The following is a 22,676-nucleotide window of genomic DNA, read 5'->3' on the forward strand; positions in this document are numbered from 1 at the left end:
CGTATATTCTCACAAATTTGTGCAAATTTATCACAGAAAGAACCTGTTAAATATTAAATAAATGTAAGAATTGTTTTTAAATTATTTGATGTATGTGATAACATTTTTTTGCCTTTTTTATATGTTTTATGGAGTACAAATCGACATCAAGAGGTTTGAAGGGCTTTTCACATTGAAAGGACAATTTTTGCACCAACTAAATGGGTCCATTATGGTCCTATTGCACTGAGGTCCAGGTTAGAAAACCTTAAAAAAAAAGAAATCATGAAAAAATAATACTAATGAATTTTCAGCAAGAAGTTTCAATCTGTGAGTCATTTCTCTAAAAGATTCAGTTCAAAGAGTCGAATCATTCCAATTGACACATAATGTAATGAATCCATCCTCCTAAAGTGAAAGTGTTTCTCGCTTGCCTTCCACATTTTGTCGGTCAGTTGGAAAAGGAGAAACATTGACTTTTGAACAAAGGTGAGATGTTATAAGCACTTTTATATAAGCAGAATGTGAATGTTTTATATAAAATAAGTAAACTGTAACTGTAAAACTGTGATGTAATTAAACGTTTACACCTTCTGAATGTTTGTGGAATTTTGTTTAATTAATGACAATTAAATGTAATGTTGTAAAAGAAGATGCTAATAACAGAATTGTAGCCAATTTATAGATCTATCAATGAAATGTCAGTGTTACTTACAATATACTGTAAGTATTCAAAGTTTCTCTATAAAAATATTTAATGAGGTTGTACATGACAGGACACAACGAAAACACGTTTACTGTTATTCTGTTTTGTGCAGTTTATCTGTTGCAAAATATTTAGTTCATCACATGAAATAGTGTACGCATTTTATAGAAGTAATGCATAATATTCACAATTTTTTTTGCTTGGTATCACTAGAGTAAAGTTGTGAAATATTTTGTTGTGAAATTAAAAAATGCTATATTTTTTACTTTTTCAGCCTAAGGGTACTAAATACAGAAATCTAAATATGTGAAAATAAATTTACTGTAAACAGGGTATATCACTGCTGGTATGTTACAATGAGCTGTATGTGCTAAAGTGTGTTAGAAAATTATGTGAATGCAATATTGTTTACAGCAAAAAGTTAGATTATGTAAAATTAGATTTAGTCAGCTCTAAATGTTCACAGCTCAAAAAAAGTCAACGCTAGTGTTTCTCCACCAGCCTTAAATTCAGTTTGTGATAATGATAAAACCAAAGGCAGAGTTTAAGGTTATATTAATGTCATTCAATAAGGGCTGTTGCCTAAAGCGGAGTTAATTTATTATTATAAATGACTATATTCTGCAGGATATATAATAAAATGCTTGTGTATAAATGGCAGTTGTTACTGGTACAGACTACCTGCAGAACAGGTTTTTTATTTGATATGCAAATATAAAACCTTTCAGCTTCCTCTTTTCAAATTCTCATGCATGAAAAATGGCATGTTTCCATTTGCCATAATTCCATAATTTTCAAGATACAGTATTTAAGTGTGCAGAAGTGACAAAAGAACTACAACCCGAATTCCAGAAATGTTGGGACGTCTTTTTAAATTTGAATAAAATGAAAACTAAAAGACTTTTATATTACATGAGCCATTTTTTTATTCACAATAGAACATAAAGAACATAAATGTATAAACTGAGACAGTTTACACTTTCATGCACAAAATAAACTCATTTCAAATTTGATGCCTGCTACAGGTCACAGAAAAGTTGGCACTGGGGCATTTTTACCATTGTGTAGCATCTTCTCTTCTTTTTAAAACAGTGTAAAGACACCTGGGCATTTAGGTTATGAGTTGGTCCCATTCTTGCCTGATATCGGTTTCCAGCTGCTGAAGACTTCGTGCTCTTCTTTGGCGTATTTTTCATTTAATGATGCGCCAAATGTTCTCTATAGGTGAAAGATCTGGACTGCAATCAGGGAAAGTCAGCACCCGGAGTATTCTACTATCAAGCTGTTGTAATAGCTGCAGTATATAGTTTTGCATCGTCCTGAAATACACAAGACTTTCCCTGAAGTAGGCATCATCTATACAGGCGCATATGTTGCTCTAAAAGCTTTATATACCTTTCAGTATTTATAGTGCCCTCCAAAACATGCAAGCTGCCCATACCATATGCACTTATGCACCCCCATACCATCAGAGATGCTGGCTTTGGAACCGAATGCTGAACGGTCCGAACGCTGAAAGATCCCCCTCTTTTTTATCCCGGAGGACACACGTCCGTGATTTCCAACAAGAACGTCAAATTTGGACTCGTCTGACCATAGAACACTTTTATAAATTTAAAAAGTCCATTTTAAATGAGCCTTGGCTCACAGGACACAACGGACGATGCTTCTGGACTATGTTCACATATGGCTTCCTTTTTGCATGATAAAGATTTAGTTGGCATCTGCAGATGGCACGGCAGATCGTGTTTACCGACAGCGGTTTTTTGGAGGTATTCCATGAAATTTGCAAAGCCAATTTGTCAATTTAATGTTGTTTTTAATGTATTCCACAATCTTTTTATGCCTCTGCCAATCTTCTGAGACTCCCTTTTATAGCTAATCATGTTATAGATGTGATGATAATTAACTTGATTAGTTGCTAGACGTTCTGCCAGCTAAATATAAAAAAAAAATTCTAAATCCCTTTGTTAAATATAATCCCTTTGTTGCCCCTGAGGCAACTTTATTGAGACCTGTAGCAGACATCAAATTTGAAATGAGCTCATTTTATCGTTCTATTGGTTTTATGTGATTTGAAAGTCTTTTAGTTTTTATTTTATTCAAATAAAAAAACTCCCAGCATTTCCGGATTTCAGGTTGTACTAATGAACGATGCTTCACCAGACTGTGTTGGCTGTGTTGCCAAGTGAGATTATTAAACTGCACATTTGTTTCTGTGTTTTATAGGAGTGTGATCCATTCCAGTAGAAAAAATCTGACTCCTCTTTGTACGTAGTTTACTAATATTCAAAGATGGCGACAACTGATCTGGACTCAGATAATGGTTCCCCACCCACAAAAAAATGGTAATTAACAATGTATTTTAATAACTACATATCTACAGTATGACCACCACAATAATTTAACCAGATGCAAATAATTTCAGAACTTTTTATAAAAAACATCACTTGAACATAAACAATCATTGAGTCTTGAGGAATTCAACAATGTCTGAAGAAACATTTAAAAATAAGTAGTGTATATGAATCACTGAAACAAATTTTATTGTAATTTCCTTTATTTTTTAGTTAAACAATACAATACCCAGGATACAGCGCATTAATATGATATACAGCCATTGGGAATCCCTGTCATTAATAATGTTTTATTATCATGAAAAGAAATACACCTCAATGTTAGTGATTTTTGTATATACTGTATAACAAAACATGCTTTGAAGCCAAAATAATATTTTTTAAGAGCAGTTTGATAGAACAATTACAGTTTGAATTGCTTTGTCTCTTTAGCAAAATTATTTAACTATCAGCAAAATTTGTGTGCTAACTTAATTTTTACAGAACTAGCTTGCTAGCTTACTTTTCTAATGTCTAATTTAAATCACTACGTTGTGTTTATGATTATATTGCTAAAATATAAATAAGAATTTTATTGTTAGGTCCATCTCTGAGCTAGCAACAATTCAAAGTTTCAAGTTCATTGAAAGTAAATTGATTCCTGATTAATTAAACAATATCTTTGAAAAAATAAAAGGTGTATATGGATCACTGAAAGACTGTCTATAATGTTGTGCAGTAAACTCGAGGAAGAAAGATCAGAATCGCCGACAGCCATGAAAAGTGAACAATCTATGAGTCCCCCAGCCGTGTTTAAAGAATATTCCTCTCAACAAAGGTAACATCTCATTGTTAATGTCATTGCTAAAGTTAAGCAGAAAACGCCTCTAGGTTACGTATGTAACCCTAGTTCCCTGAGGAAACGAGACGCTGCGTCGAAACGCTTTGGGAACACGCCTGAGTGTTTACGCTCTAAAAGTAATGTGTATAATCAGTCAAAAAAAAAAAAAAAACACAACTAGAGGAGAACTAAGGGGCCAGGAATAGAACTGCAGTCCAGGTTGTAGAACCGCACAAAGGTCAGCGGGGTGGACCAACCTGCAGCGTTACAAATGTTTTGTCGGGGAATTCCAGAGGACCAAGATTTTGAGGCAGCCACACTCCGGGTGGAGTGAGTTCTGACCTCGAATGAAGTGGGGAGACCAGAGAACTCAAAAGATGATTTGATGGCATCAACAATCCACCTGCTCAAAGTCTGCTAATTAGCAGGGAGGCCTCTCTTGGGAGGGCCGTAGCAGACGAGCAGCTGATCGCTTTTCCTCCCAGGACTCGTCCTGAGGACATAGGTGTCCAGTGGATGCACTGGACAGACCCAGTTAATTTTAAAGAAGAGCTCGCTGGAGCTGTCTATGCCCTGAAGCACTGAGGGTGGCAGGGTTAATGGACCCATGTGAGCGGTGTGGAAGGAACCGCTTGAATGTCGCTGCCGAAACCTTTCGACCACCGAGCTTACAGAGTCGCCGAAGAGGCCAGATGTTAGCAGGGCATACAGCAGTACTGCCCTGTCTCTATCAGACATCTCTGACAGAGTGAGCCACAGGTGCCTTTCTTTGGACACCAGGGCAGCCATAGACTGACCAATGGCCCTAGTGGTCTCTTTAGTGGTTCTAAAAGCCAGATCCGCCGTATGGCAAAGCTCATCAAAATGGCTGCCCGGGGCACCTCCCACATACAAATCATGCAGCCGTTTAGTCTGATATGCCTGCAACATGCAGGCGGCTTGACCTGCCAAAGCATAGGCTTTACCCAGCCTATGTGTAGGGGCTTTGTGGGTAGTGCTGGGGTCTTAAGAAATAAGGCAATCCCGGGAGAGAGATAGGTGGCAAGCATCTCTTCAACCCACGGCATCGCCTCATAACCCTGTTCTTTCCGCCACGTAATGTGGGAATACACAGTGGAACTGTGGGGCGGGCCAAAAAAGGCTTAACCCATGACCTGGACACCTCAGTGTGCAGGTCAGGAAAGAAAGGAAGACCCTGATGTGGAGGTTGTGACGCGGGAGTCAGAAAGCGCTTATCTAATTTACTAGATGACTTTCTGCTCATGAGCCGGCCAAGTTAAATAGAGCTTGGCAACGACACGTGTCATAACCTCCGTAAGCTCCGCGACTTCCATATCGCAGAGAGAAAACACAGGGCTAAGGACTAGTAAGTGTCCTTGCCACATAAAGTGCATCGTGTGCAACCTGGTGCAAACAGTGCAAGACCGACAGTGCAAAGACAACAAGACAACGTAAGCAAAAATAGACAAAACACAAAATAGCGCCGCCAGTAAAACTTGTTTATATTACACAGTGCGGTGTGTAAAAGAGAACCGAGTATGGGAGTGACTATTGTCAATGTTCAGAGACAAGTTGTTCTCTCCAAACCAGGCTGTTAACCAGTGCACCTCCTCTGTATGCTGACTCATGAGCTCTCCCAGTCAGGAAGTCCAGGATCCAGTTACAGAGGGAGGTGTTCAGGCCCAGTAGGTTCAGCTTCTCAATCAGGTGTTAAGGGTGTTTGTGTTTAATGCTGAGCTGAAGTCTATGAACAGCATTCACACATATGAGTCCTTGTTGTCCAGGTGGGTGAGGGCCATATGAAGGGTCATGGAGATGGCATCGTCCATGAAGCGGTTTGGACGATACGCGAACTGCATGGGGTCCAGTGAAGGTGAGAGCTGGGTCTTGATGTCCCTCATGACAAGCTTTTCAAAGCAGTTCATCACAATGGGTGTGAGGGAAACGGGACAATAGTCATTGAGGCAGGAGACAGTAGACTTCTTCGGCACGAGAACGATGGTTGTAGTCTTGAGGTAAGTATGAACAACGGCGCTGCTCAGGGAGATGTTGAAGATGTTGGTGAAGACATCCACTAGCTGTTCTGCACATTCCCTGAGCACTCTGCACTCTGGAATGTTGTCTGGTCCAGCAGACTTCCATTGGTTAACTCTGCATAGAGTTTTCCTTACTTCAGCCGAGGTTAGACAGAGCAATTAGTCACATGGAAATAGGGGTGGTCTTTCTCTCCACCATGTTGTTCTGCATCTCGAACCGGCTGTAGAAGTCGTTCAGTGCATCTGGGAGGGAGGCATCATGGTCACAAGCAGGTGAAGTTCTCTTGTAGTTTGTGATCCCCTGGATGCCCTGCCACATTTGCAGGGTGTCTTAACTGTCCTGGAAGTGTTCATGAATTCTTTTTGCCTGTGCGCGCTTCGCCTCTCTGATAACACAGGACAGTTTGGCCCCTGCTGTCTTTAAGTCCGTCTTGTCCCCTGCTCTGAAGGCGGAGTCTTTTGATTTTAGCAGTTCACACACTTTAGCGGTCAGCCTCTGGTTGGAGCATGTGGTGATGGTCTTGAAAATGGTCACACCATCAATGCACTTGCCGATGTAGATGGTCACTGGTTGCAGCCTCCCTAATCATGTCCCAGTCAGTGCATTCAAAGCAGTCCTTTGAAGCACTGTGCACAGAGCAGTCGACTCCATCGAGAACCGACTTAGCATGCTCCACTACCAAGCAAGCGACACACAAGCTGTGCGTATCCCCCCATAATATAGTGGGAGCCATCTTGACATATTATTATGTTCAATCCGGTTCCGGTTGCCACAGGATGGCTGCGCTGGTGAGAGCTCCTAGCAAACTTTACAGCTTTTTGTGCCTTTTTTTAATTTTTCCTATAAGTCTTTTTGTAAATATCTCTTTATCCATCATTCAATACGATCAACAAACATTTTTAGACATCAGATTATCTTTAAAAACTGACTTTGTGAATTAATCACATGCAAACTGGCAGGTTTGCATGTGAAGCGCGCACACGCCAAAAGAATCCATGAACACTTCCAGGACAGTGAAGACACCCTGCAAATGTGGCAGGGCATCCAGGTGATCGCAACAGCTTTGCTGGCGAGGACATGCTTCTTTGTTTATGCTGGCGCCGACTTCACTCTATGTGCTTTTTATAGCTTCCTGTTCGTGATGTCACTTCACCGGTGACACTGTGCATCCAATTTGACTGATTACACAAATTATTACAAAGCGTGGACAACGTGGTCGCGTTGTGACGCAGCTCGAGTTCCTTTAAAAATAAAGAAAACTCTTTGAATGAGAATGTGTGTCCAAACTTTTGGTCTGTACTGTACACACCTTCTCATTTAAAGAGTTTTCTTTATTTTCATGACTATAAAAATTTTAGATTCACACTGAAGGCATCAAAACTATGAATTAACACATGTGGAATTATATATGGAATTATATACATAACAAAAAAGTGTGAAACAACTGAAAAATGTCATATTCTAGGTTCTTCAATTGCCACCTTTTGCTTTGATTACTGCTTTGCACACTCTTGGCATTCTCTTGATGAGCTTCAAGAGGTAGTCACCTGAAATGGTCTTCCAACAGTCTTGAAGGAGTTCCCCGAGAGATGCTTGGCACTTGTTGGCCCTTTTGCCTTTACTCTGCGGTCCAGCTCACCCCCAAACCATCTCGATTGGGTTTAGGTCCGGTGACTGTGGAGGCCAGGTCATCTGGCGCAGCACCCCATCACTTTCCTTCTTGGTCAAATAGCCCTTGATGCCTTCAGTGTGACTCTACAATTTTCATAGTCATGAAAATAAAGAAAACTCTTTGAATGAGAAGGTGTGTCCAAACTTTTGGTCTGTACTGTATATGAATTACTGAAACACTGTCTATAATGTTGTGCAGTGAGCTCCAGGAAGTAAGATCAGAATCGCCCTCACCCAGCTGTATCTCCATGAAAAGTTGTTCCTATGGACAGAGATTTATCCTGATTCTCAGAATCTTTTTATGATATATACTGTAGAGCAGGTCACCAGCCTTTTTGAAACTGAGAGCTACTTCTTGGGTACCATTAATGTGAAGGGCTACCAGTTTAATACATACAGTTTTCAGTTTGCTCAATTTACCTTTTATTATGTTATTATTAATAAGTAATGATATTCATCTATGTGAAGACACTGATCATGTTAATGATTTCTCATAATAAGTATCAACAATGATTTAACAAAGTAGGAAACAGCTATTTTTAGAAAAGGCCCGCTGACATGATTACATTCTGTTTTTATAACATTTTATACAGTGTCCCAACATTTTGTGAATTGGGATTGAATTATGTCTGTCAGCCCGCTTGAGCACTTCCGGCATTGCTGCCTCAATCCCCAAGGAAACGCCCCCTTCCAACCGGCTGCATGAAATTGCCGTCTAATATTCTAACACTTATAAGGATGCCAGAATCCTGCAGTCGGTGCCAGATTGTCTTTAGGCTTGCCCTGATCACTTTCCTGAGTAACTTTGTTTTGTTTGTCTTTCTGTTACTGACCTGTTTCCATTCGTACCTTTCTGTCCTCCATTTTCCCGACCGCGCCTGTTATCCCGACGCTCCCCTCATCTTAACGGCTTTACTATGCTCGTCCTGAACGCGCTCCGACTCCCGGATCGGTTCTGCTCGTGCTCAACGCGCTCCGGTTCCCGGTTTGGCTCGGCCCTGCACGCGCTCAACACGCTCCGACTTCCAGCTCGGCATCCTCGCCCTCCCCACACATCGGCTCTCCGAAATCGGCTCCCGGAAACGGCTCTCTGAATCAGCTTTCAGAATCTGCTTTCAGAATCTGCTTCCCGAATCAGTTCTGCACGCTCACTTCTCCCCTGCTCTTTTCGCATCCGCCTTGGATCCTTAAACGTGAACTTTCTGACAGAACAATCTGGCCAACAAGGATCCCGCGGATGTACCTGCCTTAGCGCCGCTTTAACAGCCTTGTCTCGTCGACAAGCAGCGCAGAAGCAACAAATTCAGAATCTCTCTACTGGCGTGCAGGAAATAATGGGGCACACGTATTGGTGACAGACACCCCACAGGTGCTCCGCTGCCGTTATTGCATGCTGCCCCGGCTCGGCAGGACCCTGCTCCGCCTACCGCCCCCCCGGCTATGCGTGAACCTCAGCTTGCGCCACCAGCCCGCTCGTTTATTATGCAGTGCGATCTGATTTTTAGCATGCAGCCCTCTCAATTCGGTACGGAGCGCTTCAAGGTGGCCTACGTCATTTCCCTCCTGTCAGGCCGAGCCCTAAGGTGGGCCACCACAGAGTGGGAAAGTCAATTGGCCAACTGCAGATCATTCGCTGCCTTTTCTGCCGAACTCCGGAAGGTTTTCGGCTCATCTACGCCACGCCAAGATGCTACCCACTCCCCACTGATCTCGGCCACACAGGGGCATTGCTCTGTTGCAGAGTTCGCGGCTGACTTCCAGACCCAGGCTATTGACAGCGGGTGGGATTGCATAGCACTTTACTTTACGTGATCTACCCCAGGATCTGGATTCTCTGATCTCCTTGGCTACATGCGTCGATCGGCGCATAAGGGAATGCCGCCGGGAGCGAGGTTACCCTGCTCAGGCCCTAGGTCCTCACGGTCCTCCAACTACAAGCAGTTCCCCACCTCGTGCTTCGGGTTCTGGCACCCGTTTTTTCTCTCCGCCGCAGGCCATGGAAATAGGACGCCACTACCTGACCCCTGCCGAGAAGGAGAAGCGTCGGTCGCTGGGTCACTCCTTCCCTGCTCCCTACAAATCCACTATCTTGGTCCACCTTCAAGGTTGGCCCCGGGGGCACGGAATTGGCTGCCTTCGTCGACTCTGGGGCTGATGCCGAATTCATCGACCTCAAGCTTGCCCGGCAACTACTGGTCCCCATGGAACCCCTGCCTGAAGCTCTGCTGATCAGAGTCCTGGACGGCAGCCTTTAAGGCCGGGCCACGCACTGCACTAAGCCTCTACTCATGTCAGTGCGGAAACGACATCAGGAGTGGCTTTACTTCCTGGTCATCTCTTCTCCCCAAGCCCCCATCAAGCTCGGGTACCCTTGGCTTCAGAAACACAACCCACGTATTGATTGGATGACAGGGCGTATTCTGGATTGGGGTGTGCATTGCTTCGGCCACTGCCTCGACCTCTCTCCACCCAAATTACTACTGGTTGTCACTCCCAAGCGCTCGGTTCTAGCATCAGTTCCTGATATCTTTAATGACCTCGCGCGCTTGTTCAGTAAGGCCTTTGCTACCTCCCTGACTCCCCACAGACACTTTGACTGTGCTATTGAACTGCATCCCGGAACCAGTCCCCCAAGGGGCCGCCTGTATCAGTTATTCACCCCAGAGAGAGCTGCCATGAACCAGTACATCCAGGAGTCCCTTGCAGCAGGTATTATCCGACCATCCTTCTCCCCAGCTGGGTCAGGTTTCTTCTTTGTGGAAAAGAAGGATAAATCTCTACGCCCATGTATCGACTACCGGGGTCTTAATGCTATCACTGTCCAGAACCGTTACCCCTTGCCGCTTATGGCTTTGGCATTCGAGCTCCTGCATGGTGCCACGATCTTCACTAAACTGGATCTACTCGACACATACCATCTGGTGCGTATCAGGGAGGGGGATAAATAGAAAACCGCCTTCAATACCCCAGCCGGTCATTACAAGTACCTCTTAATGCCGTTTGGCCTAGCCAATGCCCCGGCCGTTTTTTCAGGTACTAGTCAACGAGATCCTCCGTAACATGCTCAACGTGTTCGTGTTTGTCTACCTAGACGATATCCTGATCTTGTCCCATACCATGGACAAACACGTCCGGCAGGTGCGTCAGGTCTTGGAGAGACTCCTCAGGAACGGGCTCTATGTAAAGCCTGAGAAATGTGAGTTTCACACCTCGCAAACCTCGTTCCTGGGATACCTGCTTTCAGCCGGTAATATCCAAATAGACCCTGCCAGGATCCAGGCAATCCAGGACTGGCCAGCCCCCGCCTCCCGCCGCCAACTACAAAGGTTCTTGTGCTTCGAAAATTTTACTTCAAAGGCTATAGTTCGGTGGCGGTGCCCCTCCATGGCCTGATGTCCTCCCTCCGCTCGTTCTTTTGGGGCCCCAAAGCTGAGGAGGCATTTCTTGAGCTTAAGCGACGATTCACGGAGGCACCCATTCTCATCTTTCCCGACCCGGCCCGGCAATTCGTTGATGAAGTCGATGCCTTCAACGTAGGGGTGGGGGCGGTGCTCTCCCAGGTCTGCCCTGAGGAAAACCGTCGGCATCCTTGCCCTTTTTTTCCAGGCGCCAGAGCTACTCGGAACGTAACTACCCAGTGGGCGAGCAGGAGCTCCTTGCTGTCAAACTGGCCTTGGAGGAATGGCGCCATTGGTTGGGGGGTGCGGAGGTCCCCTTTCTGGTCTGGACGGATCATTACAACCTTGAGTACCTTCAGAGGGTTCATGCTCTGGAGGAGTAGGAGCCATGCCCCGAGACCATCCTTTCCAAATCGATGTCGGTCCACTCCCTTAGTCTTACTTTGGAGAAGCGGGTCAAGAATGCCCAGGACAGGGACCCTGTTCCTGAGGGTTGCCCCACTGGTCTCCTGTTCGTCCCAGAGGGTCTTCGCTCTGATGTTTCACCTCTCCCTGTTCTTCTGTTACCCCGGTCAGCCTCGCACCGTGTCTCTGGTTAAGACACGCTTCTGGTGGCCTTCCTTGGTAAAGGACACCCACGACTTTGTTGCAGCCTGCCCCAACTGTGCCCGACACAAGAACCCTCGTGGCTGCCCCCAAGGTCTTCCTCGGCACCTTCCTATCCCAAAATGCCTGTGGTCGCACCTCACCATGGACTTCATTACCGGGCTGCCGGTTTCCAATGGCAACATGGTCGTCATGACGGTCATTGATCGGTTTTTAAAGATGGGCCACTTCATCGCTCTACCTCCATGCTCTACCTCTACCTCTTTGCCTCCATGGTTTTCCCAGAGATATCGTCTCGGACCGCGGACCACAATTCTCGGCTCAGTTTTGGAAAGAGTTCTCCCGCTTCCTGGGCATCTCGGTCAGCCTCTCATCTGGGTTTCACCCCCAAGCGAATGGACAGACCGAGAGACTCAACCAGGATTTTGAAACTGGTCTCCGCCTCCTTTGCAGTCAAGAACCCTCATACTGGTCGGACAAACTGATGTGGATTGAGTATGCCCTTAACACCCTTCCCACTGCTGCCACAGGGCTTGCGCCCTTCCAGGTGGTCCACGGTTACCTGTCTCCGACCTTCTCCAACCAGGAACCCCGGTCCGCCGTTTCTTCCGCCGCCCTTTTCTTCCGACGCTGCCGTCGCAGCTGGAGAACCGCCCGAGCAACCCTGCTCAAGAACAGCATAAGGCTTTGCCAGGGGGCCAACCGTAAGTGGCGCCTAGCCCCGCACTACCGTGCCGGACAGCGTGTATGGCTCTCTACTTGGGACCTTCCCCTTAAGGCCACCTGTCGGAAACTCGCCCCATGCTTCATCGGCCCCTTCCCCATTTCCAAGGTCGTCAATCCGGTGGCCCTCTGACTTAGGCTCCCCAGAGCGCTCCCGATCCACCCTACCTTCCATGTGTCCAGGGTTCAACCTGTCCGTGCCTGCTCGGCATCCTTGCCCTCCCCGCACGTCAGATCTCCGAATTCGGCTCCCGGAAACGGCTCCCGGAATCGGCTTCCTGAATTGGTTCCCTGAATCAGCTTTCAGAATCTGCTTCCCGAATCAGCTCTGCACGCTCGCTTCTCCCCTGCTCTCTTTGCATCCGCCTTGGATCCTTAAACCTGAACTTTCTGACAATGTCATGTATTTGCTTAAACTTCATATATTATTTTTAACAATAACGAAAATCAACAGTTTACACAACTCAAGGCTAAAACAAGGCTGAAACATTTAGAAAGATATTGAGTCTGCAGACTGATAAACTATTGATTATGAATTATTGAAAAAAATACTATTTTGATTAAAAAGATGTTACTGCATCACAGCTCAAGGCTCCCCATGTTTTGTTCTTATTTATGTGGGCTTCCTCTGGTTTCTTTTCAACTTCAAATATTTTTGCATTTTTTGCACTCTTTTAATGATATTATGTACTGTAGTTGATTAGATATTCAACATTTTCAAATTTCATGTTAAGGAACAGTTAAATGTTAAACAGTTTTTCGCTGTTTGGTGAAACTTTGCGATTCTTCCCTTTTGAGAGATTCTGCCTCTCTTAGACAGTCCAAATCATGTTCTTGACCAGTTCGCAATTAATCTAATTAGATGGAGAAAGTGGTTTCTTTTAGTAACACTTTCTTTTCTATTCAAATTCTTTCCTTAACATTGTTTATTTTCTCAGTTTAAACATTTTCTATGTTTAATATTTAGAAATGTTGTAAATATCTTTTAAAGCTGCAGTGATGGGAACAGTGACCAACAGATGTTAGAGGACAGCACTGAAAGGAATATAATCACAGATGCCGGGTAAGATTATCAGAATCAGAATCAGGTTTATTGGCCAAGTGTGTTGACACACAAGGAATTTGGTTCCAGCTGTTAGTGACTCTCAAAAGTACAGATATAAATAAAACCTATACATGACAACAGACAAGACAAGACAAGACAAAAACAGACTATACAAGACAACACAGACAATGTGAGACAGTATAGATAGTGTGGGTAATACATAGGGATACAGATCAGTAATCTACATAAAGTGTGAGAGTGCATGGTAATGCAAATGACAGTATTGTGTGTCAGGTATGATAGAAAATTTACTATAAAACTTTGTACAATATGTAGCAGCCATAGTGTGTGCAACATATACAGATAATGTGATGAACCACCAAGAACCACCAGATAATGTGATGAACCACCAAAACCACCAAGATGACTATTACATGAGTATGATAATTCTCTTTGCTGTAACTGCAGAGTGAGTAATATATAGAAAACAAAGACAAATAAACTATTCAGAAAAAGTGTGCTTTTAAAGTCTAAAAATAAACCCAATGGCTCATGACATCTTCCTGTTTCACATATTCACAGGCACGAGAAGGAATCTTCTGCTGTAAATAAATTCCAAAAAAAATTCAAATTAAATCTGATGAAGAAGTTTCAGTGTTTAAATGAAGTGAAGATAAACCAGGGAAACCAAACAAACCTTAATGAGATCTACACAGATCTCTACATCACAGAGGGAGACAGTGGAGGAGTCAATAAACAACATGAGGTGAGACAGATTGAAGCAACAAACAGGAGAACAACAGAGGACACACCAATCAAATGCAATGACATCTTTAAGCCCTTATCTAAACAAGATGAACCCATCAGAACTGTTCTGACGAAGGGAATCGCTGGAATCGGAAAAACAGTCTCTGTGCAGAAGTTCATTCTGGAGTGGGCTGAAGGGAAAGAAAATCAGGACATTCACCTCATATTTCCACTTCCTTTCAGAGAACTGAATTTGATTAAAGAGCAAAAATTGAGTCTGATGGAGCTTCTTCATGTCTTTTTTAAGGAAACAAAAGAAACTGAAGTGTACAGCTTTGAAAAGGTTCTGTTCATTTTTGATGGATTGGACGAGTGTTGTTTTCCTCTAGATTTCCAGAACACAGTGAGAGTGTGTGATGTATCTGAATCAGCATCAGTGCCTGAGCTGCTGATAAACCTGATTAAAGGGAATCTGCTTTCCTCTGCTCTCATCTGGATCACCTCCCGACCAGCAGCAGCTGATCAAATCCCCTCTGAATGTGTTCATCGAGTCACAGAGGTACGAGGATTCAATGACCCACAGAAGGAGGAGTATTTCAGGAAGAGAATCAGTGATCAGATCCTGGCCAATAACATCATCACACACCTGAAGGCATTAAGAAGCCTCTACATCATGTGCCACATCCCAGTCTTCTGCTGGATTTCAGCCACTGTTCTAGAGAGAATGTTGGGTGAAGCAGAGAGTGGAGAAATCCCCAAAACTCTGACTCAAATGTACACACACTTTCTCATCATTCAGACCAAAATGATAAGAGAAAAGTTCTCAAAAAAGCAGGAGAGTAATGAAGAAATGCTTCTTAAACTGGGACAACTGGCATTTCAGCAGCTGATAAAAGGAAACCTGATCTTTTATGAGGAAGACCTAAAAGAGTGTGGCATTAATGTGGCAGAAGCAGCAGTGTACTCAGGTGTGTGTACACAGATCTTCAGAGAGGAGTTTGTCCTTCATCAGAGAAAAGTGTACTGCTTTGTTCATCTGAGTGTTCAGGAGTATCTCGTAGCTCTGTATGTGCACCTGACCTTCATGATGGAAAAGAGAAATGTTCTTGATAATTACCGTGAAGAAATCAAAATCTCACATGTACACAACAGTGCTATAGATCAGGCTTTAAAAAGCCAGACTGGACATCTGGATCTTTTCCTTCGCTTTCTTCTGGGTCTCTCCTTGAAGCCCAATCAAAATCTCTTAAATGTCTTATTAACAAAGACAGGAAGTAGCTCACAAAGCACAGAGGAAACAATAAAATACATAAAAAAGAAGATTAGTTTAGATCTTCCCATAGAGAAATCCATCAGTCTGTTTCACTGCCTCAATGAACTGGGTGATCATTGTCTATTGGAGGAAATGCAACACTACTTAACATCTGAGGAACAAAGTGAACTCTCTTTTTCACAGTGGTCTGCTCTGATATTTGTGTTACTGACTTACGCACAAGAGCTGGAAATATTTGACCTGAGTAAATATATCCATACAGATAAGATAACAGAAGCCGTTCTTCTGAAGGTGATGCCTGTGATTGCAGAATCCAAAAAAGCAATGTAAGTAAAGCTGCAGTTAATGCAACTCGATAAATGGCAAATTAATTGTTACGTACAGTATGTGGTCCCTGTTGTTCTTTCCACTTACCACCAGAGTCACCACTTTGTCCTATTGCAGCGGTCCACAACCTTTTTTGTACCAGGGACCCGTTTCATGTGGGGCATGGGGGTTCCAATGACAAAACCCTTTGGCAGTTAATAGTATGTAATCTGAATGCAACAATTACACTTTATATAAGGCAATTACAATAATTCTACACTATTGTCAATTCACCATAATGCAGAGTCAGTGGGAGAATCAAGTTTTCCTCAATAGTAAAGGGCTTCTTAGCTTTAGCAATGCAGTCCGCAACTAAGAGTGATGCTTTCAGCACAGACACACTTGTTGAAGTGGTGGCCCACGTTTTTCTTCTTTCAAAAAATTCCAAGGGCTTGTCATTTAATGCAGGGTGTGTCATGTATTAGGATTATTGTGGTTGTTACCAGTATCCTTCGTTAGAGGGGTGCTGGAACATGTAAGAGAAAAGGCAGATAAGTTGCAAGTAAAGAAGAAGTGATGGTGCTTGGTGAACACACAGGTGTGTGTGTAATCATTTTTATATATGCAAAGCTGTAACAAGGTGTTTTGTCTCAATGTGGCGAAGCAGTTTTAAGTGTTTCATGGCGTTTATGGTCACTGCAAATTATGCATAACGGGTGTGGAGCTTGTGTATCACCTGTTGCGATTGTTCCATTGCTTGCACGTGTTTTCTGTTTGCTGTTGTCGACCCTGCCCATTTCACCACTCTCTAAATATGCTCGCACTTGGATCCTCTACTCTGTTGTCATGAAATAGTATAAAAGAACTATCAACACAATGCATCATTGCTATTAGGTGCAATTAAGTGTATTTACTAGAGCTGTCAAAATTAACAAATTAATAACATTTTAACTTAGCATTTTATCTGAATTTTTTTTGTTAATGCATTTAACAGCATTTCTATTTGACTATTTATATTAAAGATATAAATAAAAAGTGGTGAAATTAAAACCTTCAATGCAACAGGTTTATTCACGACATCCTGTATTTACTCAGATATAAAACCTCTACTAAAAAAATAATCACAAAATCACTAATCACTAAACATTTGTTTTCCTTATGAACCAAGTCTTAAATCAAACCCTAAAATCCACCATAATGCACACATCTGCCAATTAAAACCGTCCGTGTGGAAACATAGCAAAAGTTCTGTTCGGTGTCCTGATTTAAGTAATTTAAAACACCATAATTACTTTAAAACATTTACAAGAAAATGTTGTCTTCATGCTTTTTGTTGAGTTTGGTTTCACTAATAATAAACAAACATTTGCACAAGGCATCCATATTTGTCCATGCCCATGTTAGAGTATTAAAATCTAAAATTTAGAATAGATACAAATGTGCGATTAAATAGCGACTAACCACAATTTAACTCATGACAATCATGTGATTAATCTTGATTTAATATTTTAATCCATTGACAGCCCGACTATCAACATTGGGTGTTTTAATAATAAAATGTTTTATATTGTTGTAATGCCCTGTAATTTAAATTGCCTAATTTGTGTAATTTTTTTTTTTTTTTTTTTTTGTATGACAAAGGTGTGTCAGCTTTAATGACTTGTTTGATCATTTTAGTAATGTTAATTAATTATGTATTTTTTTTTTATCTCATTCAGTATCAGGTGCAATGAAATTAAAGGGATAAGTGGGTCTGCTCTGGTCTCAGCACTCAGCTCTCAAACGTCCAATCTAAAAGAACTCCATCTAATTGTGAAAAAAAATAATTTGTCTGAGAATAAACTAGGACACTCTAAAGTGAAGAGTCTCTCTGCTATACTGGATAATCCTCAATGTGAAGTGGAGACACTGTGGTAAGATCATGCATTTAAGAATACTATATACCGTGTTTTTCGGACTATAAGCCGCTACTTTTTTCCCACGTTTTGAACCCCGCGGCTTAAACAACGAAGCGGCTAATATATGGATTTTTTCTGGGTTTTTCCCGGTTTCACAAACTTCAAGCCAAAAAAACTGAGCAACATAACATTAGACCAATGAAATTTCCGAACGGAAACGAAAAAACGCAACTCACCTGTGTTCTGAGCTGCACGGCTTCGGGAGAAAAACTTTCACCGGTGGCGCACGATGATGACAAAAGATAAACTCCCCAGAGAAATACAGTGGTACCTTGACCTATGAGTTTAATTCGTTTTGTGGACGAGCTCGTATCTCAATTTGTTCGCACATCAAATCAGTTTTCCATATTGAAAATACTTAAAATGGCATTAATCCTTCCAACCCTCAAAATGACACCCTGTTTTTAGGTTTCATGTTATTAAATTGGAAAATACATTTCTAAATAACAAATCTTGTATAAAAACATAATAGAAAGAGTTTGTAAAGATATAATAAGGTTTTATTCAGTGTATTTCCTTGCAGATGAGACGACTTGAGCTAACGAAAACGCCGGTGGGGTGTGTGTGTGTGTGTGTGTGTGTGTGTGTGTGTGTGTGTGTGTGTGTGTGTGTGTGTGTGTGTGTGTGTGTGGAGGGGGGGTAGAGGTGATAAGCGGAGGGAAAACTCGGTTTTTACTATCACTCCTGTACACTACGTTTCCCTAAACTTTAACATTTTTACTTTTACTTCTTTGCTTATCTTAATTTTCGTCACAATCTTCGCTTTCTGGCTTCGCTTCGCCATCTAGCAGTGGCGTCTCGAGCTCGTACCTCAATTTTTTGCTCGCGTAACAAAGCAAAGTGACCGAGTGACCGCTCGTACCTCAGAAAACTCGTACATTAACGTACTCGTAGGTCAAGGTACCACTGTAGTTGTGAAAGGAAGGAGGAAGACAGTGAACAATGACTTTCTTGGTAGGCTACTGTTTAGATACAAGCCGTTGTAACGCGTTGAGTCTGGGTGAAGGGAGCGCTCGCTAACTCCAGTTGCAACAGAAATCATATAAGCAAAGACAGGTTTCCAAAACTTGTGCTTTTTAATTTTTCTTGGCAACAGCGTTATGGGTTAGTCAAAGAAACTTAGAAATGAGCATCAGAAAATAATAAGGACATAATCGTCAGTCTGACACGCACACACACGCAGTAATAGCGGAAGAATGCTGTGACATGCTATTCCCAAAATACCGCTATGCTCCTAATAGAAGCGCAACATATTGCATTTAGTGTCTTTCGTTAAAGCCTGTGTAAAGTTCATTAGTTTAAGTGTAGACACCTGTGGCTTATAGACAGGTGCGGCTTATTTATGTTAAAAATAAAAATCTTTGTCAAATTGTGCGGCTTATATAAGGGTACGCTTTATAGTCCGGAAATTACGGTAATTACATTTACTTAATATTAGATAAGTGTGCATTTGAAATAGGAAATCAACTACTCAACTTAGTAATTTAACCATTTGCTAGAAAGAGTTTTGATAGGACATGACAGGCATATCATTTTCACAATAAAGTAATCAAAATAAAAATCTGTTGATTTGATTAAATTGAACAATGTGCCTTTTTTTTCCTCTACAGTGTGCGTAATTGTGGGATCTCGTATGAAGGCTGTGCTGCTCTGATTTCGGCTCTCAGCTCAAACCCCTCACACTTGAGAGACCTCAAGTTGTCCTATAATAATGTAGGGGACTCAGGAGTGAAGAGTCTCGCTGCTGTACTGGAGAATCCTCAAAGTAAACTGGAAAGACTGTGGTAAGATCATCTCACTAACAGTCACATGACCATTTTCACTAAACAATGCAGATGATTTCTTAAGATAGAAAGAAAAAAATGCCTTGATTGATTAACAGGTAGAACTCAGAACATACATACAATTAAGTGTGTGTCAGCTATCGAAATGGGGGTTGACACATTTTCTAGGTCTGATTGGCCTTGTTTTCTTTAGATAACCTGAATGGTGCCGGAACTGAGAACTGTTTTATCCCAATAAACATGCCTAAATATATCTCCTGCATGGTTGTTTTATTTCATCTGCACACTCATAACCTCAGTCAAGCCCAATTCTACTCTATGTTAATATCAGTTTAATGTTATTTCGAAAAAATAGGCTAAATATGTTTAATTTTGACATAGGCTAAATAGGTTTAATCAAGCTATTTATGTTACATTTATGGTATCTAATAAGTTCTACACTAATTATTAACTAAATATGTTTGATTAAATATTCTCTGTTGAGCAAGAGTGCATCATATTATTTCCCTGCAGGTTGGAGGATTGTAAATTGACAGATGAAGGCTGTGCTGCTCTGACTTCAGCTCTAAAATCAAACCCCTCGCACCTGAGAGACCTAAGGCTGTCTAAAAATAAAATAGGAGACTTAGGAGTGAAGGATCTGTCTGCTGTACTGGAGAATCCTCACTGTAAACTGAGGAAACTGAGGTAAAATTATTTTAAATACAATTGTTCAAAATCTAATTTCACAAATACATTATTTAAAAAAGTAAGTCTTAAACCGAGGTAAAATATGTTGACTCTTTTTCCTTACAGTTTGTGGGAATGTGATTTATCAGATAAAGGTTGCCATGCTCTGACTTCAGCCTTAAAGTCAAACCCCTCACACCTGAGAGAGTTGGATCTGTCCTGGAATAAACTAGGAGACCTTGGAGTGATGTGTCTTTCTGCTACACTGAAAAATCCTCAGTTTCAATTAGAGACAATGAAGTAAGAGCATCTCTATGAGAGTCACCTGCTCCCTAGTAAAAGATTGTTTTGTTTGATTGCACAGCAATGACTTTTTGTAATGAAAAATTCTTTGGTTCAAATATTAGATCAAACTTAGTTTGATGCAGTTGCAGCGTGTCTGGATATTACAGTGATATTAACTTGTATGTTAAACCATCAAAATTAGAAAATAAACAAAAATTAGACTTTAAAAAACAAGATCTGGCAACAGTAGCAGCCCAGTCAACAGGCAATTTTAAAACCAGGCAGTTAAGCAGTCAGTAGATCTTCAACATACTGTATGTCTTACAATAATGTTTTATTGTGTCTCCTCTCAACGAAGTGTGGTATACAGTAGCATGCATCCTGAGTTTGCATGTTGTTTATGTAGCTATATTTATTTTTGTTTGTTTTGAGCTTCATTATTAATTATGAGTTATACTTATTACCCACAATTATTTTGGGTTTGCGATTTGGTTATTTTCTGCATTTAGACCCTTTGATTCCTTTTTTTAATCTTGAAGTATTGTTCAGTGTTATACCACATTTATCTACGTATATATTTGCAGCAATTTCTAAAATGAATACTGCAAAATTAATCACAGACATGCTTCAGTTTCACTGAAGCACTGAAATCACAAATTTTGCTCACTTAGATCGGTCACTTGCCTATATATTGAGTACAGAAGTTACTATGGTTTGACTATGGTAAGTTTTATGTGGCAGGCAAACATAGCAGCGTATGTTCTGCCCTTCACTCAGAAACCAGTGCTTGTCCATGCGCCTGCTGCTACAAACATATAGTTTATACAGTACTGTCCTATAAATTGTTCTGTTTCACTAAATTATGTAATGTAATTTGTTGAATTATTAAGAAATTACAAATTAAAATATTAACAAACTATACTACCCCATACTGATCACCATTCTGAGTAGGCTGGGCCATGACTTTATTTTTAAGTGTCACATCCGTACCTGTAATTTGGCAATTCCACATATTTTAATGTGATGTCACTGTAATACTGTATTAGGGAGCCAGTATCAGAATTTACTATATTGTATTTATATAAGTATTTATATATGTCCTTTTTTAAAATAACTTTAAAATACAATAAATGAAAATATGTTAATAAAGAGTGTCATGTGTTTTTCTACAGATTGAGTAAGTGTGGTGTTTCAGATAAGGGCTGTGCTGCTCTGACTGAAGCTTTGAGAGCAAACCCCTCACACCTGAAAGAACTGAATCTGTCTGACAATAAAATTGGAGACTCAGGAGTAAAGAGTCTCTCTGCTGTACTGAAGAATCCTCTTCATAACCTGCAGATTCTGAGGTAAAATCGACTCTCTGATGGCCACATGACCTGCTGCCCTGTAACTCTTATTCTCTACTTGTGAGACTGAAATAGAAGCTTGTTTTATTATCAATGCTCTGAGAATGAGGATTGTTTCATTTCACTGCACACTGATGAGCCTTTGAGTCAGATGCATGTACTGTATGTAAGAAGCATTAGCAAAAACACATCGTGATTATATTTGGAAATAATCAGTTTTGCCTATCTGGTACAAAAGAGCAAACTATGTTTGATGGCACTGAGATCACATTTTCTCCATTTTGATGTTTGCTGTGAACAGTAACTAAAGCTCTTGACCTGTATCTGTATCTGCTTCTTGCATTGCACTGCAAGTGTAATGTGAATGTGAAATATTTTACACACACATGCACACTTTAAGCCATTGTGTTCCTCTACAGGTTAAGTGATTGTGGAGTCTCAGATGAAGTCTGTGCCGATCTGACTTCAGCTCTGAGTTTAAACCCCTCATACCTGAAAGAACTGAATCTGCGCTGTAATAATAAAATTGGAGACTCGGGAAAGAAGCTACTGTCTGCTCTTAAAGAAAAACATTACAAAGAACAGACACTGATGTGAGTAAAAACCCTTTTTAGAAAATTTAAAGAATGTACATTAGTCCTGTTAGCATCATTTTGGTCCGTTTCTCATTAGTTCCAATAAATATTGGATTAGGAAGTAAAGCCGGTTAAAACATTGCTAGATTCTATTATAATCAGAATTTTGTTTTTAGCTTTTACCTTTAATGCTGCTTAGTTTTCAGTAAACAGTGTAATTTAAAATACAGGGAGTCAGGCAGAGTCTCCATAATAAGTGCTTGAGAGTCATTGTAAAAGACTTTCCCTAAAGTCCTTCACATGGACTTTGATCCAGTTACTTTATTAAAGGCGTAGTTTTACTACTAATGCAAACATATTTAAAACATGAATAAACTTTATAATTGCTATC

General features: G+C 41.3%; 1 protein-coding gene across 1 annotated transcript in view; it reads left to right on the forward strand.

Annotated features, from left to right (window-relative positions):
- The first annotated feature begins 309 nt into the window (after nt 1–309).
- Nucleotides 310–22,676, forward strand: part of LOC310719309 (uncharacterized protein) — a 92,687-nt gene continuing 70,320 nt past the window's right edge. Inside the window, exons 1-3 of the mRNA XM_083528901.1 lie at nt 310–468; nt 2,915–3,033; nt 3,761–3,859. Of these exons, the coding sequence (XP_083385027.1) occupies nt 2,981–3,033; nt 3,761–3,859 (152 nt within the window). The 5' untranslated portion in view covers nt 310–468; nt 2,915–2,980. The remainder of the gene's footprint in view (nt 469–2,914; nt 3,034–3,760; nt 3,860–22,676) is intronic.

Source organism: Silurus aristotelis (genome assembly GCF_946808225.1).
Source record: "Silurus aristotelis genome assembly, chromosome: 24".
NCBI classification, from domain to species: Eukaryota; Metazoa; Chordata; class Actinopteri; order Siluriformes; family Siluridae; genus Silurus; species Silurus aristotelis.